The following is an 18,272-nucleotide window of genomic DNA, read 5'->3' on the forward strand; positions in this document are numbered from 1 at the left end:
CGATTTTAGAGGTTAAAATCTTGATTATACATATGTTTGTTCATGATAATTATTGAATCAAAGAAACAATAGTGTTATGTTATAGAACATTAACTTGTGTTTTTGTTTGTTTGGAAACTAATTTGAGTTTTTGTTGCCAATTAGAATCTTATAACTCAAACGAGGAGTTTTAAAGCTTTAAGATGAAGAGAATGTCACTTGAAGTTCGTAGAAATTTTCGGTGTATTTTAAAGATTTTTAATGTATTTACTAAGAACTTTATAAGTTAAATGATAGAAAAATTCATATTAAATTAAATCAATTGACATGTGGCCACTAAATACAAGCGCACCTTCTGCATTAGTGACGCGTGTCGTCCAACGATAGCACCACCTGTTGTTTTCTTACTTTTTGTTGTTTATCTTCAAAAATTCATAAAACAAATTAAATAAAAATAAAAATAATATAACAAAAAAAGCTACACACTCCTTATCACAAACCCTTTTATTTTAGAGGTCTGAAATCATGATTCCACGTTTTGAGTTCATGGTAATCATTGGATCAAGAAACAAAAGTGTTAGGTTATAGAACATTAACTTGGATTTTGGTTTGTTTAAAAACTAATTTGAGTTTTGTCGTCACTTTGAATCCTTATAAGTGAAAATGAGATTTTCGAAGCTTTAAGGCGAAGGTAATGTCACAAGAAATTTGTAGGAATTTGTAGTGTATTTTTTCAGATTTTTAATGTATTTATTATGAATTTTAGAAGTTAAATGCTAGAAAAATTTATATTAAATTGAATGATTGACACATGTCATCTGCTGAGAGGGGCGCTCACTATATTATTGACGCGTGCTATCTTACGAAGGCGCCACTTATCATTTTCTTATATTTGTTATTGATTATCTTTAAAAATTCATAAATAATTAAATAAAAATCAGAACAATAAGCCAAAAAGAGCTACGCTCTCCTCATGATAAACCCATCAAGTTAAGAGGTTTAAAATTATGGTTCCACAAATTTGAGCTCATTGTAATTATTGAATCAACAAAATAAGATTGTAATGCTATAGAACATTAACTTCTTGTTGAGGCCCAAAAATCCAAGGGGCTAGGCCCAGATCAATTTATGGCCCAACACAGAGAGATTGAACGCAAAGGAAGTCCGATCGGGACAAAAGAGAATTTGTAGGACGCACCAATGCAAGCCACAGGCCACGTGTCATGCCAAGCAAGCATGCGCAAAAGGGGTCAAGAGCATACCGGCTACACAAAGTCATGCTCGTATACCCATCCGATGTTACTTGGCCTAATTATAGCCTATCACGGCATGATAAAAACTCAAACGCAAGCATGTTAAATAAACGACGTGCAAAGGACCACTATTCCAATACCAAGCTGTGCCACAAGCTTAAGTGGGCCAAAGCCACAAAATTACCCGGGGCTTGCTGAGAAGGTTGTGGTATGGAAGGAAACAAGCAATCACACGGCCTATTGAGGGCTCGAGGAATGAAAGTTTTAAGCTACTTGGGAGTATTAAAACTCAAGCCCATTCCTCGGCCCAAATACATGGGTTAGCATGAGAGAAGGAGAAAAGAATGGTCCAATGCCTTAGGAGGACATCTAGTAACCTATTATGACACTTAGATAAACCTACATTAGTAAAAATGCCTAAGATAAGTAAGCTATTTCCGGCAGCTTGACGAAAACCCATTAGATGCTGGAGATAATACGTTAATAACCCAACACTGTACACATAAGCCCAGCCCAACGCCTTATAAAAATCTGACATTGTGCTCCATCTTTGTCAAAGCTTTAAGACAGTCAACGGGAAGCCATAGCATGAACCAAAGGAAATCCATGTATGTAAGGAGAGTACCCACCAGGCAAAAGATATACTCGTTTTCTTTTCCTCTATTAGCTCCGTTTTAAAAAACAAGAAGGAAAGCAAGTGGCGCCTCACCCTCATGGGGATGTCCAACTACGTCAAACCCTTGGAACCACAAAGGAATCGTTAGCCATGCGCCTTGGATAGGAAAATTTCATCAAGTAGGATTGAATGGGAAGAAGCAAAGGAAAATGGAAGAAGAAAGCTAGATAAAAGTAGGTTTCTTCGTGCTTATAAAAGGGAGCCTCTTCTACCCAGCAAAATCATCATCCAGAGCCTGACCAAGCTTTGTCAAACAATTGGGAATTTACTCAAGCCACCCAATCTTAGTCTCTCGTTGTTTCCTTCTTTCCTTAAGATAGGAATCCTCCTAATTTTCTTCTGCCCCATTTTGATCTTTGTATTCTGCAAGAAACTCATGCTGTCTCTCTCTCAAATTGCTAAACTTGTGAAAGTTTAGCTCCCATGCCACAAGCTCCTCAAGCCAAGCCATGTATTAATTTGGTTATTAGTGAAAAGGACCCGAAAGTAGTTTTCTAAAGTTTTAGCAAATTTTTCAAAACTCTTTTAGGAGCCGGGTTCTTGAACTCAGGCGTTGGGGAAATCCTGCTCATTCTCTTCTCGTAGTAGCTCAAGCACAGTTGTCAGGCTGCTGGAACAAAAAAGCCCCCTACACTTGTGTTTTAGAAGCTTTAAGGTGAAGAGAATGTCACAAGGAGTTTGTAGGAATTTTCAGTGTATTTTTTTGGATTTTTAATGTATTTACCTAAATTTTAGAAGTTCAATGCTAGAAAATTCATATTAAATTGAATGATTGGCATGTGGCATCCACTGAGAGGGGCGCATATTGTATTACATGACACTTGTCCTTTTTCTTATTTTTGTTGTTGTTTATCTCAAAAAATGAAATAAAAATCAGAAAATAAGCTGAAAAAAGCTACGCACATCAATTTTAGAGGTCCAAAAGTACGGTTCCACGTATTTGAGCTCACCGTAATAATTGAATCAACCAAACCAGATTGTTATGTTATAAAATATTAACTTAGTGTAGAATGATCTTCATAGGAAATAAAAATAAAATATTTCTACATATCCTATGTGTATTGGATGATACACCAACCACGTGGTGTATTTGAAACATACAAAGTGTATTCTTATCACTATAATTAACTTGTATTTGACACATTAATGAACCGAGCCCTTGAATCTACAAAATCTGTAACCATTTTTTTCGTTTATTCGGAGGAGGAAACAATTTCCTTCCTTTAATTGTCGGTATTTTTGAAGAAAAATCGAAGTAATATTGTCAACACTATTTGAACCACATATCTTATCCCTATACCCCCCAACCGCGCCTCACCCCGCCCAGATCCCGAGCACCACCTCCTAGATCTCACGGCGCCTCACGTTCTATTTGAGAGGGTAGGAGGGACTGATAGTTGATAAACTTTGGGTTCTAGCAGAAAATGAGAGAGAGAGAGAGAGAGAGAGAGAGAGAGAGAGAGGAGCAGAAGCAGACGAGACAGGTTTGTCAAAAGGGTAAAATAGAGAACAATATTTATTTTAGTTATTTGAAGAGAGATACACGTGATCGCAGAGAGTTCAGTGATTAGCCACTGATCGCTCTTTCAAAATTACCAGACTACTCACATGCTTTTAGTAGCCAGTGAGGGTCAGACGAATAGCACAATTTAGTGATTGGCTTACGAATAACAAAATCCTCATGAAAGCCATGTAACCCTTTAAAATAAATAAAGGACTCCCATACATGCTTCATTCACTTGGTGTTCCTTCAAGGCTTCTTCGAGCCTCTTCAACACAACTGCATGAGAGTAACCTTCCCAGCATAGCCTTTCAGGCTGAAAGCTAGCACAAAAATCTCTGGTAGAAGAAATTTGATGATGTTCATATGTTACATTCAACCACAGGCTTTTCGTAGTAATATCTGCAAATACAACCTGAATGAATCAAAAGGCACAAAGTAACACACACAGAGACACATGAGAAAATAATCTGAAACCAAAGCTAGCCAGGAAATCATATCACAATGACTACAATCAATAGCGAACGGGGTATTATAAAACTGGTTTTAGTCATACATCTAGGCTCTGTATGTTACGTAAGACTGGCTTGTACAAGACTAATTATGAGAACTGTCTAGAATAGGCTTGGTTTGGACTAAATTCTGTCCTATGTTTGATGGGGCGCTGGACTAAAGGCGACTATAATTCTAAACTATGAAAATAATCATTTCAAACATCAATTTTTTTTTTTTGGTTCTCAAATATGCATCAACAAAAATCATAAACTTAACTAAATTTTACAGCCATAAAAACTATATTCAGGCTTAAATGAATATTACAGCCTGTTTTTCAATTAAAATTTTATTAATATTATAAAGTTATCCCACTAGACACTGTAATTCATGTCTAGTAAAGCCTCACTACATACATCAAACTAATGTAATTACAGTCAAGAAAAAAAGAAAAGAAAAGCAAATTGAACTGCATTAAATACAATTTATCTTTTTTACCATGAAAGAAAAAAGCAATTAAACTGCATTAAATAAAAGAAAACATTAAAACCTGAAATCATTGCAAAACATGAACACATAAAAGCACTCATCCAAATTATACACACAAAAAAAGATCAACGCATAAAAGCTTTTTGATATCATACCAATGGCTTTCGGCTGTATTATCCACAGCTCACTTTACAATAATTTCAAAACTGTAATTTCCCTGGTGTATTGGCCAATTTCCACTAAAACTTTACAACACTGATGAACATCTATCATTGCCAGAACATAATGATTTGAGCAGAAAAAAGAAGTGGAGTTTGTTAAATTCAGCGCAATGGGAAGAATGCAGAGATGGAGCAGCCAATAAGAAGAGTGCCATGAACTGCCTTGCATAGGAATTTTTTTTTTTTCACCCTGCACTATGTTTCGATCACAATGTTCAGTTACATGTGATCTGAGTCCACAGTTACTCTGTCGTTTACAGTTTTTCTCCTTTGAATAGATGGGTGTAATTGTGTTCACAACTATCCGGCTGTGTGTTGGGTGCAACCTTTACGTCCATAATGCTGAGAACTTCGCCTAACGATCTTCTTGCATAAATAGCAATAGTGGTTTTGGCATGCCCAGCAGAACATATGATTGTTATTGCCAATCTGATCGGAAAAGGCAGAAACTCTATTTATCATATTGACACAACTCCAAAAATCCTCAGAAAGACAAAAAGGACATTTACTACTTTTGGAAAAAACAAAAAGAGAACATAATGAATTTCCTTATTAACCATCAAGTAAACCCATGAATATCTGATTTGTATCAAGGCCCAATATTGACTCACCTTTGCATTAAACTGACCACAATTAGGGCATAATTGACCATGTGCAGCAAAGAGTTCAGCTTGAATCTGACCCAAAACCTGTCGAGGATTCATCTGTGCCTCCCAGTTCTGAATTGCTTCTTGCGGGAACAGTTCACATGCACCATCTCTTCAATTAATACAAAGCTAATTAGTTCTACAGAAAATATGTATATACATATTGATGAACATACAAATAGAGAATAGGAATAGCCTCAAATACTTAAATCAATTTAGAAACCTGAAATGATCATATCCCTCAATTGCCTTATCACAGCGGTAACAGAAGTATTGCCCACAGTTTTTACACACCATCTTGTTGCAACCTTCAGTTCGTGATATTGCCATCTTACAAGATGGGCATTGCTTTGCATCGCGAAGAATTTCCCTCACACTGAGAATCTCATTGATTTCCTCACGTTCTTTGCGCCTTTGATTGTCATTCAACTGACCAAAATTTTGACGTTCCTGCATTATAAATTTGTTTGTGTTCAATTCTCACTAGTAAATTAAAATAATATGAAGTTTCCAATAGACAATGAAAGATAGATATCCTTTTTCTCTAGAAGGGTGGGACCAAAGAAATGTTTAACTCAGATATCATAAATTGATCTGCAGACTATAACACTATTGAGAATATATCTTGCATTTAGTTCTAAGCCTAGCACTGAAATACCTATGAGGATGTCTCCAACCATTGCCAATTAATTTGAGTTGGATGCTCAAACATTAAAAGAAAACTTTACCATTCTGCAGCTACCATAAAGCACACCATTTCTTAGCTGTCAAAATGCCTATGAAAAACTAAGGAGATATGGGAGTTATTGAATCGAAGTGAAAATGACATCTAAATGGGGGTAGTTGGGCATGGCAGAAGTAAATTGACAGAGTTTGCGATGGTCCAATCATGTATATCATTGGAGACAGTAAAACTATTTTGCACTTAGTGAATTGAGATAATCCATAGGAAAATTAGCCTGAGGTTGACGTGGTCAGTTTGCAGCAACCATAAGACAAAGTTTTTTTCTTTTTTACTTTTGAATGAATACCATAAACCACAGTTTATATTGCCACATATGTCTTTTATCTCAGCTGCTAAAATGGCTATGAAATGTTAAGGAGACATGAAGTTATACCATTGTGGAGAAACTGACAGCTAAGACCTGTTTAATTTATTCGCCTAGTACTGCAACAAAGCACTGTGTATTTACCTAACCCAAAAGACTTGGAGGAATTCACAGCTGCAAACATATTACTAATTGCACAAATAAGATATATTTATCATGGCAAGAACGTGCCTTTGAACCTCTGTATTTTCATTTTGAGAAGAATAACAACAATTTATAGTATGATAAAAATAGTTCAATATTTGGCACATAATCAGATTCAAGTTACAAGGTAAATAAAATGACAATTGAATCATCAGATGAGAACTAGATGCCTGCTGAACCAGAAACGAAAACAGAAACTTGTTTGTGTGAATGTAAGAAGAGGCAGAAATCAGGGTTCTGGATCATTTAACTCTACCATTGCATATTCTTATACAATAAAGTCAGACTACACAGATGAATTTGTAACTGACATAAAGTTTCAAACCTGAAAAAACTAAATTAGATAGAATTTATACAGTATCAACCCTTCACAAGCAAATATGTGTTTTTTAACTAAGCCTATCAGCAAATTCTACCATGTGGAACTTAAGGGAATCATCAGCATTTGCCCATACTACATTAAAAAATATGGGCAAAGGTGGTGGTGTTGTTTTCCCTTTACAACAGCTTGCTTTTTGTTTTGATAAGAAACAAATATTTTTAACAGCAAATCATAGCATGTCTCAGTACCAGAAAATAAGTTATGATTGTCATTTCTACCAAATGGCCGTTGATTCAGGCACAATATCCTGCTTTGATGAAGGGATAAACATGATTTCCCCCCATCCCGTAACCAAAAATAATAATAATAATAAAAAGGACAGCAAAGAGTATAAATTTTACCTGCAGGATGTGAAGTTTCATTTCTGGTGTCATGCACTGAATACCTACATGGCGCCGCTCCTTGCAAAGTGTGCAAAAGCTAAAGAAGCACTTTGAGCATTGGGCATGCTGGTCTTCATCCTCTATGCAGGGAGTTTCACATCTTGGGCAATACACAACATCCGACATTGCCTCTAGTGTTTTACTTAAGATTAAGGACTCCCAACGTTCAAACTCTTCATCATCAAGCAATCGTTTTAACAAACCTGGTGGAATCATACCCCCACATTTTGCATCAGGACACTGCAGTTTGCTTACGGTGCCTTCCTTGACATGCATGTCTGAATAAGTCTTCATGCATTTCCAACAGAAAAAATGCTGACATGGAAGTCTGACAAACTCAGTACCTAGAAAGATAGATCAATTAGAGCGGTGAATAAGACCTGCATTGATTTTTCATAGACAGTAAGTTCAATAGATGGTACACCTCCCAAGGATGAATCAGTTAAGCTGCCTCCTAAGGATGAATCAATTAAGCTAATTACAAGCTAACGAGAGCTTATGACCAGGTAATTACAATCAATCATGAAATAATTTTAATGAATTCAGGCAAAATGGAATCCTGATAGTTTCATCCTAAGGACGGAATCTTAGACAGATCCATCCCAAGGACATTGTTTAACACACAGACAAATGAATATTAAGTTTTACATGTACTTGTATGCATGTGTAGAAATCATACTGGAAAAGCCTAGAGAAAATCATGTGTAAGTTGTAACTAAGTTAATTTCTTTTTGGCTTGGGTAATGAATGAAATGTATTGAACTGTTGCTCTTATTGCGGATAAATGATTTGAATGAAAATTCCCAACATAATTGTTCAATGATTATTTCCCTTTGTGTATGCAAACAATGATCATACTTTAGTTCCCTCAACCAGAATATAGAGTCAGCATAAATCTTATGAAAAAGACCCTCTAGTGCCAACGTTATTAATAATTCTCAAGCATAGAGAAAAACTAGTCTAACAACTATAAGTGAACTAAGTAAATATTAGATATGTTTTATATTTCTCAAGGCCCAAAAGAGAAAAGAAAAAAAAACCAATTTTTTAATAGAAATAAATTCTATGTCAAATTCAAAAGAATCTGTGTCAAGAAAGGTTTATGTCAGATTACCTGCAAACTCACTAAAACAGATGCAGCACTCATGCAAATTTTTGTGAAAATTCTCATGGAGTCTATCATCGTTGTAACTTCTAATAAAAGGAATGTCAACATCTGGGGAAACACTTCCAGTAACTGCACGTCTATCTCCAGCATCTCTCACCCCGTAAGGACCAAGAATTATTTCTTTATCAAAACCAAGATGCGAAAGCGAAGAATTTTGTAGCCATTCCACCCATTGGTATATAACCTCCTGCCCTGGTTGTTCTCTCCATATTGAGTCCAGCTCAGAACACAAATGGGAGATTTTACTAGAATGCACCCACTGAACGGATATTGTAAAATACGGTGGTAGGTGACTTGGGTATGATTTAGGTAACAAGCATGTCAACATAATTGGTGGAAGATGCTGCGCTTTGAAAGAGTATGAGAATTCATCAGAACCGTCGCTTCTGGTCTTAAGATCACTAGATGAATTCAACTTTGTAGTAACAGCAATTTCACCAGGAGCTTCAATATGTATATGAATCTGCATATGTGTTCACATATTTACTTATTTCACTAAATAATGATTAAAGGAGCTCTGAAGTAGTGGATTATTGCCAAACCTGGAATGATCGACAGCCTCTTTGTCTTTCAAAGATGAAAAAGTTGTCCCCATAAATGGACTCCATAGCGAGCAACTGTCACAAACTTAAAAGGATGAGAAAAGGTCCAAAGAAACACAACAACAACAATAACAAAATAATAATAATAATAATAATAAATAAAAATAATGAGGTTCAAGATGCTGCTATATGTGAGCACCAGATTATTTAACTAGTAGCAGATGGTTTGCAAACATAAATAGAGTCACATTAATCTTGCATTGCTTTTTATTTAGCTTCCGTCTCTCCCTCATTATGTATTACACCAACATAGAGAGATTACTCTTTTCTATATCTAGCTCAACAATTTATTGGGAAATGCAAAATCTTGCTACATAAACATTACCCCCACCCTATCATCTCGATTATGAAATCACCCGTTCATGTTTTTAATGTAGCAATTTGATTGATTTCCTTTACCCTCATTAATAAATTATATTAGAAGCTTAAACGACTCAATTACCAAAGCAAAGCGGCCCTTCATGTTTTCAACTCCTGTGCTTATTGAATAATAAGAAAATTAAAAACTTGAACACTACCTCATCCTCCTGAGCCTGATCATCAATCCTTAGCTGCTCATCCGACAACTTGGGCTCTTCCACACCGAGCTGCAACTCTTCCAATCTACTCAGAACATCATCATCCTCCCCTTTACTAGACTCAGACGCCTCAACTGCAATTATTTCTTCTTCTTCTTGTTTTTCTTGCTGCCTATTTGCTTCCTCATCAATACTCTGTGCCTGAGAAGTGCAAGGGACTGAAGGTGCGTCAAGATTTTGGTCTTGATTGTGTGGAGGTTTGAGAGTCCACGTCTCGTCGTCCTCGTCTTGGGGAGGGCGGTGGTCTTGTTTTTCTCGTCCTCCTCCGCTTCTGTTCTTTCTCATGGCGGATTCTCAAGCAACGGACGGACTGCAATCAGAATTAGTAGGGATGCGTTTGGGTCGTTTTACTTTGGGAAAATGAGAAAATTGTCCATTGCAATTGGGTGCCGGCGACTATGGTTGGTTGGTTATGGTCCGATATGGTTTGGTTTAGTTTATTTTTTAAATTAAAATTAAAATTAAAATTGATATTTACATGCGGTTTGATTCAGTTTGATTTTTATACATAATGCTAGAGAAATCAAACCAAACCGGATATGTACTGTTTCGATTTGGTTTGAAATAAGAGAAAAAGAAGAAGAGATAAAGAAGAGAGATAGATGTAGAAGTAGTGATGGATTCAAGATTTAATAACCGGTTTGGTAAAAGCATGTCCACCCCAAAAGGCTAAGGCTAAGGTAAGGGCAAGGCAAGGGCTGCTACTATTTGCGTCAATAGTGGCAGCCTTGCCTTTTTTGATTCCATCCCAAAAGGTTAGAGCTAAGACAATTACTATTCATTGTACTTTATTTCCTATTTTTTTATACTTTAAACTATTAATTTTGATAAGCTTTTCAAATAATATTTTCGGTTGCCACGTGTCACTATATTATCACCTAAAATTTAAGATAACATTTTCAGATAAGATTTTTAGTTGCCACGTGTCCATCATTTTTCAAAAAAGATTTTCGGATGAGAATCTCAGTTGCCACGTGTCTTATTCCAGATAAAATTTTCGGATATTCATTAAAAAAATTTAGAATCCCAGATTTCAAATAAGATTTTCACCCTCTAAATTTGCGTCACGTGTCCCGTGTCAGATAAGATTTTCATATATTTAAAAAAAATTATAATCTCATATTTCAGATAAGATTTTCACCCTCTAAAATTGCGTCATGTGTCATCTCTATCTTCTGAATCCCTCTATAAAACTACACCATCAACTCATACCTCCCACGCCATATCTTATCTATTCCTTCATTTCTCAGATTTTACAAAACACATTCTACTCTCAATGTCAAACTTGAGGAGGGTGTTGAAGAGGCAACAACAAGACGATGAAGAAATTCGGCGCAGACGTGCTGATGAAGATCGGGAGGCCGATGAAGAAGAGGAAGAAATGCTTGTAGCAGCGATGTGTATGCTTAATCAATAAGGCAACACCGCCGTCGTCATGCCTCGAATTTGGACAGACGTAGGGAGTCTCGGGGTAAGAATCTATTGGAAGATTACTTTATCCAAAATTCGTTATATCCTGTTTCTGAGTTTCGAGAGAGATATAGAATGTAGCCACATTTGTTCCAAAAAATCATGCATGATATTTGTAATTACGACACATACTTCATTCAGAAGTATGATGATGTTGGAGTTTTGGGTCTTTTCCCAGAGCAAAAACTTACAGCTACTTTGCGGATGCTTGCTTATGGGGCATCTGCAGAGCAAGTGGATTAGATTGCAAGGATGGGAAAATCAACTATCCTAGAGTGCTTGGTGAGATTCTATGATGCAGTAGAAAATTTGTACACGATGGAGTACTTTCGCAAACCTACGCCTAGGGACCTACAAAGGCTTCTACAAAAAAGTGAGGCTCAAGGTTTCCCATGAATGATTGGAAGCATCGATTGCATGCACTGGCCGTGGAAGAATTGTCCAACTGCTTGGCAAAGAGATTATGGGAATCGAAAGGGCCAAAAAAGTATAATTTTGGAGGTCGTCGCTTCATTCGATTGTTGGGTTTGGCATGCCTTCTTCGGAGTTACCGGATCTCAGAATGACCTCAATGTCCTTGGTCAATCCCCGGTGTTCGAAGATGTATTGCGAGGTCATTCCCCCTAGATCACGTACCAAATCAACAATACCATATACTCTGGTGCGTACTACCTTGCCGACAAAATTTATCCTAGGTGGACGACATTCGTGAAAACAATTCTGAATCCCAATCCGAGAAGGAAAAAAGCTTTGTTACCTTCCAAGAAGGTTACAGGAAAGACGTGGAAAGGTGTTTCTGTATCTTGCAAGCTCGTTGGGGTATTATTAGGGGTGCTGCTCAGATGCTTTATGAGGAGGAGCTATGGAGCATTATAATGACTTGCATCATCCTCCACAACATGATTGTGGAGGATGAGTATGATTATGATGCTCCAGAGGTGTTTGAACAAGATCCCATGAACATGGCTTTGACAAGAATATATGAAAGGCAGATGGGACCAAAGGGACAACCAATGGAGCCCGAACCGTTAATTCGGGATGTCGATACAACAACCCCATGATTGATCATTATCAAAAAATGCAATCTTCATATGTTCACGAGAGACGTCAAGTTGACTTGATCGAGCACTTGTGGGAGATGAAAGGCAATCACAGTGGATGAAGTCAAGATTAGTGCTTTGTTTGGAATTATGCTTTGTTTCTAATTATGCTTTATTTTTTGTGTAGTGTTTTTTGGAATTATGCTTTATTTATTTATTATGCTTTTAAGTACGGTTTGTTTTGTGTGTTGTTTGCAATAAATTTAGGTTTGTTTTTAATTAATCTTTGTTTTGATGCGCAAATATTTTTAATAAATAGTCATATTATTTAATGCTTTCTTTATTGAATAAAAAGGAAACAATACAACAAATTAATACATATGGCAAATCTTTCAATACAACCTAATGGTTTTGATCATTTAACCAATCCGTATTGCTAGGTCCGTCGTCATGGAAAAGTTTTCTTCTCATCACATCCCTTCGTTTTAGCTTTCAATAGGTCTTTGCTTCAGGAGACATATGACTCGTATCCATGGCCATGATTTTCATCTCTCTATCCTCCATGTCTTTTTCTTGTGCCTGCTGCTGTTGAATTGCAAATGCTTCATGTCGTGCCATGTCTGCTTCTTCTCTTTTCAAGTCTCTCTCAATTCTTAGTGCTATGTTCTTAGCTATTTGCTCTAAAAATTGTGCACATTCATTGTTTGAAGTGCTCCCTCTCTTGGCCTTTGCCTCCTTTCTCCCAATAGATCTCGGCGCACATGGGAGTGGTGACTCCGTTTCTATTGGGGAGTCCAATGGCGAATCGGTTGTTGGCGAATCGTGGAGCGGCGTCTCATTCAACACAATCGGCGGACCTGTGGGAATAATTTTGAATCTCGAACAATCCTTCAAAACTTCCCAGCATTCGTGATGCAAGAAACTTTTTTTGCCTTGCCCCATGGCACCGAACCAAACTTGTGCTTGTATGATCTATTAAAAATAAATAATTGGAAGTGCAAGAAAAAAAAAGATTATGCAAAAAAAATATAAACAATTTTGAAATGCAAGAAAAAAAAATTAATTATGCAAGAAAATATAGACAACTTGGAAATGCAAAAAAAAAAAAGATTATGCAAGAAAGAGAAATAGAATATGCAGTAAAAAAAAAAGTTACATTACATTGATTAAAATGGAAATTATAAATATTTACCTCATCAGATAGATTTTGACCGCGTTGAATATTCTCCCTTACTTTTGTCAAGGCATTTCTCCATTTCCCTAACTCTCTATTCAGAATTTTCCATCCACTAGACAAGGCCATTTCGGTCTGAATGGAACCCTATCTTCGACAAAATTCTCCATGAATTTTGCTCCACATATGACAGAACTTCATCTCATTGCCTGTGACAGGGCAATGACTAACGTTCACCCAAGACTGACACAACGCAATATCTTCATGAGTTGTCCACGCCTCTCCGGCTTCGACAGAAGATGCCATTTATTTTTTGATACAAATGAAAAGTAGTAGAAAAATGTGAGTGGAAAGTAAAAAATATTAGAAGTAGAAGAGTTTGTATGAAGATTTGGTATGGAAAGTAAAAAATATTGGAAGGAGAAGAAATTGTATGAAGATTTGGTGTGGAAAGTGAATAAAATTGTTAGGTATTTATAGGGAAAAGATCCAGAATTTTTTGGTATTTTTTTAAAAAAAATTCAGAATTTTTTTAGCCAAAAAAACGAGGATCGTCTGATTTCTGAAAAGAAAAAATAATAATAATCGGAGCGTCTCGGTTGCGCCATGTGGTGTTTTACCATTGGATTCTGTCAGGGATGACGTCGAGCGGAAGTGAATTTTTTTTACTCTTGGCGTGTAAAACTCGTGCCAACGGTAAAAAAAAATTTGAATTGTGCTCGCTGACGTCAACGCCTTCGGGCTTATGCCCAGGCAAGATCTTCCCTTGGGCTTGCCTGGGAGGTATGGAATCTCATCTATTTTTCGAGCTTTATCTGATGGTCGGATAGGATTTCACCAATTTTTAGTTTTGGTAGTTGAATAAAGTGTTCCACTCGTCGAGTAGTAGCTGTAGTTGGAAGGGTGGCCCTCAATTTGGAGATTTTCCGACCGAGGGTATCGCTTTGGACACCCATGAGCTAAAAGCACGTGAGGCGGCGCGTGGGCACTGTAGCAAAGGGACATTGTGTCTCAATGCGATCCCCTAGTTTTCACGAGCGTGTAGGCGTGCTCAGATTCTAATTCAGATATTGTTTGGTACCCAAACGAATTTCGCCTATTGCGCGATTTACGGGTTCGATACGTTTGAATCGTTGGATCGCAACCCATTTAGTATATGTTGATCTAGATAGTTCTAGGATCGAGGAGGAATCGACGGATCGTGAATCGGAGTCCCAGATAATCCGAAATGATCAACCCTAGGGTTAGGTTTACCGTGACCGTCCGATCATGCGATCGTTAGTAATTTGACGGTACAATTAAGACCAAACTCTCGAGACATGTGTCCTAGGCATATTGAAACCCTTATGAATGTTCAAATCATAAAATGGAGGTTGTGGGCTCTGTGGGCCCAATTAGCCAATTTGGGCTGTTTGCCTCCTCAGTTGACCGTGAATCTTTCGAGGTAGTTTTATCCTTCAAAAAGTACTAGAATGACCACGTAAACGAGTCTTAACAGAAAGTTGAATTATTCTGACCCTATTAGGATTAGAGGATCGTTCTATGGTACCCTACGAAATTCTGGGATAGCGTATCAATAGTGGAAGTTGTGGGAGTTTCTTAAAAGTTATTGCTTTTCATTAATTGATGTTATTACGAGGGTAAATAAGGTTATGGATTGGGTGGTATGGGGATTGAGTATAGAAGTATAATATTTTGATTGGGGCAAACAATATTTATTGGAATTCGTGTGAAAATAAATGTTGATTTCTATCCGAATTATTTTAGACCTTTAGGATATTTTTGTTGAGTGAATGTCCATTGGTTTGTAATGGCATTAGTTTCAAGGATTAATTGATTGTGCCAGCAAGTACGAATTTATATGAATATGGGATGAGTATATATGTTTATACATGTAGATCGCTCAATTATGCATATTTCTGTCAATTTGTGTGTTGGAAACGCATTGTGATATGTGATGGTAAACTTAGATGTGATTTTCAATATTTAGAGATTTTATATTATTGAAACTACGGGAACCTCCGGGGGTGGGGGTTATTTATTTATTTATTTATCTAATTATTTATTCATGCTAAAGGTATGGTTATAGCAAAGGGATGGTTGGTTAGTTAGGTTTGACTAGATTAATAAATTAGTTATAAATTTATGTACATGTCCATGCTAATATTATACTCAGTATGTTGTGTAAGTTTCGAGGTAATTGAGAATTGATCTCTAGAAAAATTGAGAGGAGAATTTAAGTAAGGCTTGTGAAATAAGAGGAATCTCAAGATAAGATTCAGAATCTGGTTTTCAAACCCACTAGAGGAGTATCCCCCAGTTGCCTTAAACAGTTTTGTTATTTTGATAATGCCCCACAAGTTTTTGGGACGCCTGAACCGTATGGTGTGAGGAATGCGGCTCAGGCTGACTAATGGTTCCCTGAGGCCTGCGAGAAATGTAGCTTGGGTTGACCTAGTGTCTCCAAGACCTGCAATGATGGAATTGACGGATTATTATTGAAATTGACGGAATATGGATGGAGGTATGTCCGGGTGGCGAGTTTTCAAAATTAAAGGATTTTACCCAAATTACAATAAATTTCTTAAGTTATGAGATTGTTTTATAAGTTAAAGAGAAAAACCTATATTTCAGTAAAACTGTTGTCTCAGGCATTAAAACCTCACTTAGTCAATGTTATTTTAATAAGTTTATCATTTTCCTACTTTTCTATACTACGTTAATTATAAATCTTTATAGGTATATATGTATTTATGATTGAGTTTTATGTAAGTTTCGAAGGAAATGAATAAAAATATTTTCAGCAATATTTTTTTATTTTGCTTATCTTTATTATTATATATATATATATATATTAATCTAAGCCAGCAATACATAAATTGATCTAGGAAACCAGAGATAGTTCAGTAAGTAGACTTTTGTTTATTAGATGATTTTATACAATTTAAGTTTTATCACCTGATTTTAAATGAGTTATTATGAGTTTGCTTTCCAAACATGTTAGTTTGATTTCGAGTATTTATAATCTATTCAGAATATATCCATGTTACCTAATTATAACGGTTGCCTTCAGATATGTTTGTATGCTGACTGTTGCCACACGAGTCTTAGGGATATCTGGACCGTGCGGAGCAAGGAATGCGGATCAGGTGGACTAAATGTCTCCTGATCCAGCGAGGATTGTGGCTCGGGTCGACCTTGAGTCACCGAGGCCAAGGAGGACGTGTCACATATGGTGATACGAGGAATTGACGGAGTAATGTAGGATTTGACGGAAACATAGAAATTGACGGAGATAATAATAGGTACTCCTAGGTGGAAAGGAAGTATTACTTTTCGATATTTTCATTGGATTTGTCGAATTGTTTGAATGATGGGACGTTATATAAATGTAAATATGCATGTTTGATTTATGTACGAGCATAGCAGGTGAATGTTATTGAGCATATCATTAACATAAGAACTTGGGTTGGTTTGCAAATTATAATAGAAGAACTACGTGTGGCTTGGCGCAAGTGGCGCCACCGCACAAGGCCCCCGATTCTTAAGGGCCTCCCAAAAAAAAATTTCTTTGTTATATATATATATATTATAGGAATTGTATATATAGTATAACGTGCTAAATATTTGCACAAGCATGTGTCTGGAGGAGTTGGCTCTTGCGCATGTCCAAGGAAAAAAAAAACTAACCACGGGAGGAGTATATAATCCCCAAAACACTTTTTACTCCTTATCTTTGATAAAAATAATAAAATAATAAAATAATAAAAAAGCTTTCTCCTCCAAGAAAAGTACTTTCTTCATTCAAAACAAAACAAAACAAACTTTATGGCTTCCTATTTCTCTTAAACTCTGATTTTATGGTAAGTAATCATCATCATTCATCAATCTCTCTTTGGTTTTTTTTTTTTTTAACCCTTGACAATTTTTGTTATTATTTCAATTTCAGGAATTTCAACACCAAAAAGAGAAAACCCTAATTCATAATTCATAAAGACCACTCAAAATCAAGTAGTCAGATTCAAATCTTAATTCAAATTCATGTATGTATCTAAATTTCAATCTATTCAATTGTGGTTGCCTTTTTTTTTTTTTTTTTCTATTAAACACAGATTGCTTATTGGGGGCAGCAAAGAACCTTATAGGGACACAAGAAGCTTATTTTTGTACCAAACATTTAATTTTATCAATTGGAAACATTTAAATTTTTATGAATTTGATTTCTGATTGTCATTACATATTTATTGCTGGTGACTTTTAGTTATAAAAAAAAGTATTTATGACATTAAGTTATAGCAAATTTTTATTTATAGTATTTTCATATTAGATTTATGTGAAGCCCCAATTTAAGTTTCGCACAGAGCCCTCAAAATCTCAGGGATGGCCCTGGGCTTGATCCCTTGTTAAAGGTACGTAGGCAACCTAGAGTTCTAGGTGCAGCCGCAAGGTCAAGTGATTGAAAGGTAGTCCAGCTAAGTTATTTTGAAATCTAATATTGTTCTGAGGATATTCTAAGAATTTGAATTGAATTTGTTTGGTAGAATATTTTATTTGAATTGTTGAGGACTGAGGCCAGAGTGATATGATGCTTGATTTTCTTGGATATAATTTAATGCATGCTGTCAGTTGGGTTATATATAAACGTATATACTTGTTCTACAAGTGAATTTTTTTGGAAAATGTTCAATTTACAGGGGAGACTCTGCCGCACTTGAATTTCATTGAATTTCGACAGAAGTCGCACTTGAATTTCATTGAATTTTGGTTCGAAGGGCTATTTGGTCATTGTGTTCGACAACCGCCAGGTGTCGAACACGCACATGGTTCGACTCGGATTCCAAAGTGGAATTTGGGTCGGATCCTGTCAACTTGGTATCAGAGCATTAGGTTAAATTCTTGTAGACTCGACACCCTGTGTGCATCCTTGTTCTAGTGAATTTTGATGTTCCACATGTTAACTTGCC

General features: G+C 36.3%; 1 protein-coding gene across 1 annotated transcript; it reads right to left on the bottom strand.

The window, feature by feature from the left end:
* Nucleotides 4,497-10,175, bottom strand: LOC18776641 (E3 ubiquitin-protein ligase RNF14). Its single transcript, XM_007209892.2, has 7 exons — nucleotides 9,565-10,175; nucleotides 8,987-9,061; nucleotides 8,391-8,907; nucleotides 7,235-7,620; nucleotides 5,482-5,708; nucleotides 5,223-5,370; nucleotides 4,497-5,040 (listed from the first exon to the last, which is right to left on the bottom strand). The coding sequence occupies exons 1-7, from the start codon at nucleotides 9,907-9,909 to the stop codon at nucleotides 4,912-4,914; spliced, it is 1,827 nt and encodes a 608-aa protein (XP_007209954.2). The 5' UTR covers nucleotides 9,910-10,175; the 3' UTR covers nucleotides 4,497-4,911.

The sequence above is a fragment of the Prunus persica genome, chromosome G5 (genome assembly GCF_000346465.2).
Source record: "Prunus persica cultivar Lovell chromosome G5, Prunus_persica_NCBIv2, whole genome shotgun sequence".
Taxonomy (NCBI): Eukaryota; Viridiplantae; Streptophyta; class Magnoliopsida; order Rosales; family Rosaceae; genus Prunus; species Prunus persica.